Genomic DNA, 8,797 nt, shown 5'->3' on the forward strand with positions numbered 1-8,797 from the left:
GAGAACGGCAGTAGTAGTCGAGATCTTTCTTTATGTTTGAATTGAAACACAGTATTGCAGTGGCGTCGCGTAGTTATTTATAAAATTTTTGTTCATAGTTATTGTTTAATTAAACTGTGCGATGGTTGTAAAATTTAAATTGTACAAAGTGTCTATAGTGTAGTTAAGTATTAAATATTTTGTGATAGTATAAAGTGTTGAGTGTTCAGTGCTAGTGTGATGTTGCTGATGGCTGATGGCTGATATCTTCCCAGTTCCTGAGCCAATTCATCTGGCATCGTCTGGTGGGGAAATAGCAGTTAAGTGACGTTTTTTTAGCTGGAATACACTTGGAGCAATTTAAATCAAATCTCCAAGTGTATTAGGATACCCTTCTGCATATTATTTCTCTGCCAAGGTTTGTTAAAACACTCAAGTGTTTTTTTTTTAATTTTTTAAATATTTTTCTAACATATTCTGCCATTATTTCATTTTAACGCACAATTTTTAATTTTTTCCAATTTATAATACTTTATTTTTGAAATATCTAAATTTTCTGCGCAAATAATAAGAAAAATGAACAAATTATTAATGAAAAATAAAAAATTTCGAGCATATTTTTAGTCAAATTAATATAATTATTGACACAAATAATTTTCAATGAAATGACTAAGTTTCAATTTTGAAATTTCGCGCCGTTGGCGCTACTGTACGTTTCTGTATTCAGCGTTCAAATTTCTGCTAAAGTGGGGGAGGTCGAATGAGTGCGAAATCAATTACTTTGTATCAACTGGCGGCCCAATAGCGGCAGTTAGTATCATCGGGAATGGCAGCAGTAGTCTAGATCTTTCTTTACGTTTGAAATGGAACCCAGTATTGTGGTGTCGTGTAAAATTGTACAGTGAATATGAAATTTATTTTTTTAAAATTTGAATTGTGTAAAGTATTTGTGGTGTAGTTAAGTGATCAGTGCTAGTGTAAAGTATTCAGTGATCAGTGCTGGTGTCGTGCTGTGTTCAGTATTAGTGTGGTGTTGCTGATGGCTGATGCTGATGACTTCCTAGTTCCTGAGCAAAATCATCTGGCATCGTCTGGTGGGAAATAGCAGTTAAGTGACGTTTTTTTTAGCTGAAATACACTTGGAGCAATTTAAATCAAATCTCCAACTGTATTAGGACACCCTTCTGCATATTATTTCTCCGCCAAGGTTTGTTCAAACACTCAAGTGTTTTTTTTTAATATTTAAAATTTTTTTCTAACATATTCTGCCGCCATTTTATTTTGTCGTACGATTTTTAATTTTTCTCCAATTTTTTATAATTTATTATTCAAATATTTAAATTTACCGCGCAAGTAATAAGAATAATTAATAAATTAATTACTTCCTTACTTGTAATTTTTTGGCGCCGATTTTTGGCCGCCATTTTGTTGACGCTGTCAGCCATTTCTTGAATTTGAAATTTTAATAAATAAAATTATTAAAATTAAAACTAATAATTATTATAAAAATTAAAAATTATTTAAATTCAAACCTAATATTTATTTAAAATTTTAATTTAAATTAAAAATTTAAATAACGCGCGTAAACAAATTTTTAAATTTAAATTATGACAACTAAATAAATTTTAAACTTAAAAACTAAATAATTTATTTTATTTTATTGATATTAAAATAAAAATACGTGATATAAGAAAATAAAATTAATAAAAAATAATAGAATAAAACAAGTGTTTGATTTAAAATAACATCGATGACACATCATGAGGAAATTAAAAAAATTATTTGGCACGGTAACCTTAGCAACGTCGAACCCCATCAGTCTTGAATCTATTTTCTAAGCTGCAAAAAATAAAAACAATTATACCGTTCACTTTCACTGACTACCTCGCTAACTAACTTACTCATTTATTGGCCTGGGCACGTAGATATTATCAATAAGATGATAAATATCGTCCATCAAAAAGTAACTAGCAAGCCGCCGATAAATAAAAAAATATTTAAAAAAACACCGGGGCATAACGTCGGCTCGCGAGAAACACGTGGTGGTAAAAGTGCTAAAGATGAAGAAGAAGAAAAAATAAATGAGTGTACTGAGTGCTCGGATCAAGAAAGTCGTGGGCAGGATGGTTTCGTTAAAAAAAACGGACCCAGTGATTGCAACCAGAATATTATCGAAAGTGATTCTTGTTCGCTGGACCAGTTGTGCAGCATGATAAGTGATCTAGAGCAGAGTCTCGATCATCAGGTTGTTGCTGTGGACACTTGTATTTATCCCACAGAGAATCCCGTTACTTTTATTGATCTAGATCACGTAAGTTTTCATTTTTTGTCAGTAGAAAAAGTCTGCTTTATAATTAAATCATATTTTAGATGCTGGAAAAAGAAGATTCTGGATCTTGCGGAGCTTCTTCTTCAACTTACGATGACATCATGTCTTTTCTGGGTACTCTGGAGCAAGATTGTCCACTTGTAGAGTTAGAAAATTCTTTGAGACCTAGAAGTAATGCAGGAAATACTCCAAGACCTGGGAGTAATCCCGAAGAACCGAAAGAAATAAATGAATTGAAGTTATTGATAAAAAATCCAAACAAAGTTGTGGTGACTGACACGACTAAAGATGAATTGGCTACGGCGTTACTGCAGCTTGAAGACCGTGAAGCAACTTTGAAACTTTTGAAGGAAGAACTGAAGAATGAACGCAAGGCTGCGTGCGATAAACTGGAGACGCGTAAGAAAGAACACGCGTCTGAATTGCAGGCACAGAAGAACAAGTACCAGAACATCATACGCCGGCATCAGAAGTTTGTCGAGCAGTTGATTGAGGAGAAGAAGCAGCTGAGTGATAAGTGCAATATACTGGCGACGACAATCAAAGACATGGAAGTCAAACATCAACGGGAAATGAAAATCGCGATGGAGAAACACGGGATTGAGATCCAGCGCACGAGGGAAATGTGTTTGGCGGGTGAGAAAATTAGGCGGGAACGGTGGCTAGAAGCCAAGACGAGTAAGATAAAAGAGATAACGGTAAAAGGATTGGAGCCTGAGTTGAGGAATATGATTGACCAGCATCAACAGGAAATACAAGACATTCGTAGTGCGCATATGAAAGAACTCCAAGAGGTTGAATTGCGGGCTATCAGACGCGCCAACCAACAGTTAGAGGAACTGAGAATGGAACTTACTGCGAGTCATGACAAAGTATTGGCCAGTGAAAAGGAAGCCATGAGGGTGAGGTACCAGGAGAAGTTCGATGAGCAAGAAACGCTGATACAGAACCAACAGAGACGATTCTTTGAGGAGTCGCAGCAGGAAAAGAAGAGATTTGCTGATGAACTAGCGAAGAGAGATGCTGAAAGGGATGCTACTGTCCAGCAGATCACGAATCAGTGTCAGGAAAAAATTGATAAGCTTGTCAAGCAGTTTGAGGTGGATAGAAAAACGCTGAAGGAGAACCTTGATGTTGAGAGAGAGGCTTGGGTTGATAATTATAAGAAACAGCAGACGTGTAAATTTGAAATGGCCGAGGCCAGGATTAGGGACGAGTGCAATCGGGAGAGAGACAGGCAAATTGAGCTAGCGATTTCGCGGCTTGAGAAGGAAACGCGTGATATGAAACAGAATTTGATTAAGAGTTCAGACAGTAAGTTGCAGTGTCTGAGGGAGAAGTACGAAGGAGAATTGGAAATTTCTCGAGAAAACGAGCGGACGCTGAGAGAAAAACTTGAAGTTACTGCGACGAAACTTGATGCGTTGGAAATTGAATTTCGTAAGACGGAATGTAAGCTCAGTAAGTGTTTGGCAGAGCTGCAGGAAGCGAGTCGTGTTGAAGAGAAGCTTACGCGAGAACGGGACCATGCGAAGAAACTCGCGAGACAGGAGATCGAGATCGAGAAACGTCAGCTTGAAGACAAAGTTGGATCGCTTTACAAAGAAATTGAACAGATAAATGCCAACAGGGATTCTAATTTGGCGCAATTGTACAGTAGAATAAAATTAATTATAACACAAAAAGACATTACGATAAAAAGTATGAGACGCGAATGCGATGAAGCAAAAAATAAGTGTGACCACTTGGAAAAACTCATTGACCAACAGCGCAAAGAGTACGTCCTCAAAGCTCTGTAATGTTTATAATTACTGTAAATAATTTAAGTTAATTATCTTTTCTTATCAATAATTATACTTTTTTGCCGCTGAGTATTTTTTACAATTAAAAGTGTGCTGATTGTTGAAAAAAAATTTATATAAACATTTGGCGCTTGATGTGCAATCGTATCAAGACTTATCATTTCATTATTTATTATTATTATCATTGTCATTCAGACTTTCTTCACAATTTGTACAACATCTTCATCACTTAGTACATGATCCTTTCCTACTTTTTGTGGCTGATGTTTAACCGATGATCCCCAGACCAATGCACTGAAAAAAATTTTTAATTTTTAATTAAAAAAAAAATCAATAACTTGAGACCCAGTACCCGATCAGGGAACTAATACCCGGTCAGAAATATAAAACTTACTATTTAAATTCTTTAGCAATAGATCGATGAAGTTTATTACAAAAATCTTCAACAGTTCGTCTCTCCTTATTCAATACCACGGGCGAATTATAATCAGGAAGTTGACCCTTAGGTTTAGTGTAACTAAAAAAATAATAATAAATTATGAAAATTGCAATTTACTCGCAAGAAAAAAATAAAAAAATGACATACATTCTAACGAGTTGGAGATAGTCCCACATTTTCTCAAGCAAGTCATCAAAATTCCATTTATGATGAGCGGAAATTGGTACGCAGTGAGGAATCTTGTAGATAACATCTAGTTCTTCGATACTTATTTGATCTAAATGACAAAAAAAATTAATTAGCTGTTTTGATAAAAGTTTTATTGGATAAAATTAAGATAAGTGGGTAATTAAATTACCTATTTTATTTAGTAAATAAATGCACGGTACGTAAACGCGATTTCCTTCAATTACATCAATAAGATCATCAGCACTTGCGTCGTATCTCAGAGTAATATCGGCGTTATGAATTCTGTACTCAGATAAAATTGATTTTACGGTATCTAAATCAAGTTCTGTTTGCGTGCACTAAAATAATTTGATTGTTTGAGTAATTAATTAATTAATGATTTAATTGAGATTTAATTAAATATGTACCATAGTTTGTAGATTAACTCCACCCTTTTCTTTTTTTCTGAACGTAATATTAGGCGGTTGTTTATTTAATCTCAACCCGAAACCTTCTAACTCGTGTTCAATGAGTCTCTTGTGTCCTAGAGGTTTCAGTACATCCAGGACAATAAATATAAGACTGCATGTTCGCGCTACAGCAATTACTTGTCTACCACGACCTTTACCATCTTTAGCACCTTCAATAATACCGGGTAAATCCAACAGCTGAAATTTAATTTTTATTTGTCATTTAATAATTTATTTAAAATTGATTTATCTTGGATTTAAAATGGACATCCATCCCGAATTAGACAGAATAGTTGAGATCTGATAAAAACTCGATTTTTGAAAATTGAACTAAAACCAATATCTTTTTATTTTTAAATTTTTATGGCGGGAATTTAAAAAATAATAAAAGAGTCGGACGTCTGCTACTTTCAATGTCACAGAGATTTGAATACCTGAATTTTCGCACCCTTGTATTTAATACAACCAGGAACAGTTGTCAATGTTGTAAATTCATAAGCCGCGACTTCTGAATAAACACCGGCTAGGGTACTGAGCAAAGTTGATTTTCCTACTGAAGGAAAACCTACGAAACCAATCCTAGCATCTCCAGTTTTAGCAACCTCGAAACCTTGTTCTCCGGCACCACCACCACCACCTTTTGGAGTTATCAGTTCACGTCTTAATTTAGCTAGCTTAGCTTTAAGAGTTGCCAAATGACCTGAGGTTGCTTTATTTTTTTGGGTTCGGCTCATCTGTCATTGATTAAATAAATAAATACATATTGATCATATTGTCATATAAATAATTAAATGCTGGAATAAATTAGGTTACCTCAGCCTCGATGGCCGCTATTTTCTCCAATATCGTACTCATCTTGGATATTTATTTATTTATCCGCCGGTATTTATTTAATATATATTTTATAATTTAACTTCTAGATAATTAGTTATCTCAGTAATAACATTATAATATTTACTATTTATTACACGTGTCTCTGTAACTTTTATTGTTGAATTGAACGTTTTTTAATGGAGGTTGGAAATTGGAAAGGAAAAAAAATAACAGCAGCTGCTCAATTCTATGGCAACGCGCCTTATTTATTTTGGCGCCAACCAAGAATTTATTTGAATTCAAAATATTAATTCATTATTTTTAAAAATAATTAAATTTATTTGTGAGCTCAATAATTATTGACTTCGGTATCAAATATTTTAGATGAATATGAATATGTTAATATTAATATTATTGGTTTTATTTATTGAATAAATATGGTATTAGTGATAGATATTGAAGATATAGGGAAGTTAGCAAGCAATTGATAAGTAGAAATGGAAAGAATGATGTTGAGTTATTGGGAATTAATATTTAGACGATCATCTGTATACAATCTCAGAAAACTTATTTAATTAGTAACTTTATTAGACAGAAATACTATTGTAGGATAAATTATTTTTGATTTTCTGCTAAAGCTCTTGCCATGGCACGGAGTTCTTTTTTAGATATTTTTTTCGAAGTTGTATAAGGCATTTTTTCCAAAAAACAAATTCCGCCTCGAAGTTTCATTCTGTCGTGTAGTTTTTTCTCTACGGCTTCATTAATTTCAGCCTCGGTAATCTGAAACGAAGTAAAATCATCAGTAAATTAAAAAATAAACGTTTGCTATTGCTCGAAAAAAATATCGGATGAAACTGACTTGCATTCCGGGTACTTTGGTAATAAAAGCCATTGGAAGTTCTAGATCTTCAAGACTTGATTTAGCAACAACTGCTACTTCCGCAACTCCCGGAAGGTCTTGAATTACACTTTCGATGGCTGCTGGCGGTACATGATGAAGGCGGTATTTTATCAATTCTTTTATTCTTTCGACAATGAAAATGTCACCATCGTTGTCATAATACCCCAGGTCTCCAGTGTGGTACCATCCTAAAGTAAGCAGCAAAATGATTGAATCATATAAGAAATAATAACTCGATCGACGATACCTTCTGAGTCGACAGCTTCTTCAGTTGCTGCTGGATTATTCCAGTAGCGAGTCATTATCGTTTGGCTTCGACACCATAATTCGCCATTTTCATTCGGTCCAAGTATCTTGTTAGTTTCAGGGTCAACTATTTTGAGATCTGTATTAAAAAATACTTTTCCGCATGAGGTTAATTTATTGGCCTCAACTTTTCCTCCTGCTAATGCTCCACATTCGGTGCAACCTATTTATCATTCAATATTTAATACATTTTGTATGAAAGTATAAAGATTGTTGATGATGAAAAAAAAAAATAGTGAGAAAATACCATAAGCGACGTGAATAACTGCATTTTTAAATAATTTACATAATGATTCGATGACTTCTTTAATAGCGATCCCGCCGCCATAGCCTACTGAAACGACTGATGATACATCATACTTCCATACTCCTTTCGTCTTACTGAATCTATTAGCTGTGCTAGTTCCCATTGATATCCGAGTAACCTGCCCAACATAATTTCTCTTTAAGTTTATTTTCGTTCATAGAAGGTTTTTTTGTCAGTAAATTAACAACCTTGTATTTTTCTACGAGCCTGCAAGCTTCTTCTTCGCCTAAATTATGATAAACAATCATCGTAACTTTGCAAGTAATTGACCGTAAGATAGTGAGTAGTCCAGACATCCAGCAGAGTCCAGAAAACCATAGAACAGTATGGGGTGTAGATTCCGGTGGGTAATAACTTATCATACTAATGAATGATTGATAAGAATGTAGAGCTCCCTTCGGAGCGCTTGTTGTTCCTGATGTATACAATATTAACGCTGGGTCTTCAGCTTCTATTTCCGTACATTTAAATTTGCTGACTTCATCATCGCTATGAGTTAGCAAAATGTCTTTGAAAGATATCAGACCAGATTTTTCACCGAAAATTACTACCGGCAATGAATAATCTATTTTAGTCATTGCCTTGATAATTATTTCCGCATTGTCCTCGTCAACAAATAACACTTTAGGCTTTGTTGTGTTTATAAAATACGTCACCAGTTCTATTTAATCAAAAAAACATAAATTAAAACTCTCGTTAATTGTTTGCACCGAAGTTATTTTATGATGAATACCTTCATCTAAACAACTGTCCCACCAAGGGTTAAAAATAGCTCCTAAATAGAAAGAAGCTAAAAGCGGTATGCAACTGTCCAAATGATTTTTTGAACACAGACCAACGACATCTCCACGACTAACGCCTTGTTTTTTAAGCCATACTGCGCACTTTGTAGTTCTTGCGCCCATACAATTGAACGTGTCTTTTTTTCCCGTCGCACCGTCAATCTAAATCATCAAAACTATTTGATTATTCATAAAATCTAATTATAATTTACACTTATCTTATATTATTTAAACGAAATACCTGTCCTACGAAATCTGGATATTTTTCAAACTGGCTACGAACTCTCTCTCCGATTTTAAAGTATCCCTCTGGCAAATTAATTGTCGTTCCTCTCCAAACTCCATTTTCACAAACAGGTTTCGGAATCTTTTAAAATTCAAACAATTTCCTGTTTTTATTTCAGTTTGTTGTAATATTACAACGATGATTTTTAAAACTTACCTCTCGTAGACTTGGTTTCGTAGCCATATCTATTGCACTTGAACTGCAACAACAGT

The 8,797-nt window shown here is 34.2% G+C and overlaps 3 protein-coding genes across 3 annotated transcripts; 1 reads left to right on the top strand and 2 right to left on the bottom strand.

Annotated features, from left to right (window-relative positions):
* The first annotated feature begins 1,780 nt into the window (after positions 1-1,780).
* On the top strand, positions 1,781-4,123 carry LOC103579791 (centrosomal protein of 131 kDa). The gene is made up of 2 exons (XM_053742863.1): positions 1,781-2,290; positions 2,350-4,123. The coding sequence occupies exons 1-2, from the start codon at positions 1,919-1,921 to the stop codon at positions 4,105-4,107; spliced, it is 2,130 nt and encodes a 709-aa protein (XP_053598838.1). The 5' UTR covers positions 1,781-1,918; the 3' UTR covers positions 4,108-4,123.
* Positions 4,124-4,139: 16 nt separating this feature from the next.
* On the bottom strand, positions 4,140-6,217 carry LOC103579716 (GTP-binding protein 128up). The gene is made up of 7 exons (XM_008561221.2): positions 6,001-6,217; positions 5,622-5,921; positions 5,146-5,385; positions 4,908-5,076; positions 4,697-4,826; positions 4,505-4,627; positions 4,140-4,404 (listed from the first exon to the last, which is right to left on the bottom strand). Exons 1-7 carry the CDS (start codon positions 6,040-6,042, stop codon positions 4,302-4,304), a joined length of 1,107 nt encoding a protein of 368 aa, XP_008559443.1. The 5' UTR covers positions 6,043-6,217; the 3' UTR covers positions 4,140-4,301.
* Positions 6,218-6,565: 348 nt separating this feature from the next.
* LOC103579792 (uncharacterized) lies at positions 6,566-8,797 on the bottom strand. The gene is made up of 8 exons (XM_008561319.3): positions 8,742-8,797; positions 8,541-8,666; positions 8,251-8,461; positions 7,706-8,178; positions 7,458-7,635; positions 7,152-7,373; positions 6,863-7,092; positions 6,566-6,783 (listed from the first exon to the last, which is right to left on the bottom strand). Exons 1-8 carry the CDS (start codon positions 8,766-8,768, stop codon positions 6,616-6,618), a joined length of 1,635 nt encoding a protein of 544 aa, XP_008559541.3. The 5' UTR covers positions 8,769-8,797; the 3' UTR covers positions 6,566-6,615.

The sequence above is a fragment of the Microplitis demolitor genome, chromosome 2 (assembly GCF_026212275.2).
Source record: "Microplitis demolitor isolate Queensland-Clemson2020A chromosome 2, iyMicDemo2.1a, whole genome shotgun sequence".
In the NCBI taxonomy this organism is placed as follows: domain Eukaryota; kingdom Metazoa; phylum Arthropoda; class Insecta; order Hymenoptera; family Braconidae; genus Microplitis; species Microplitis demolitor.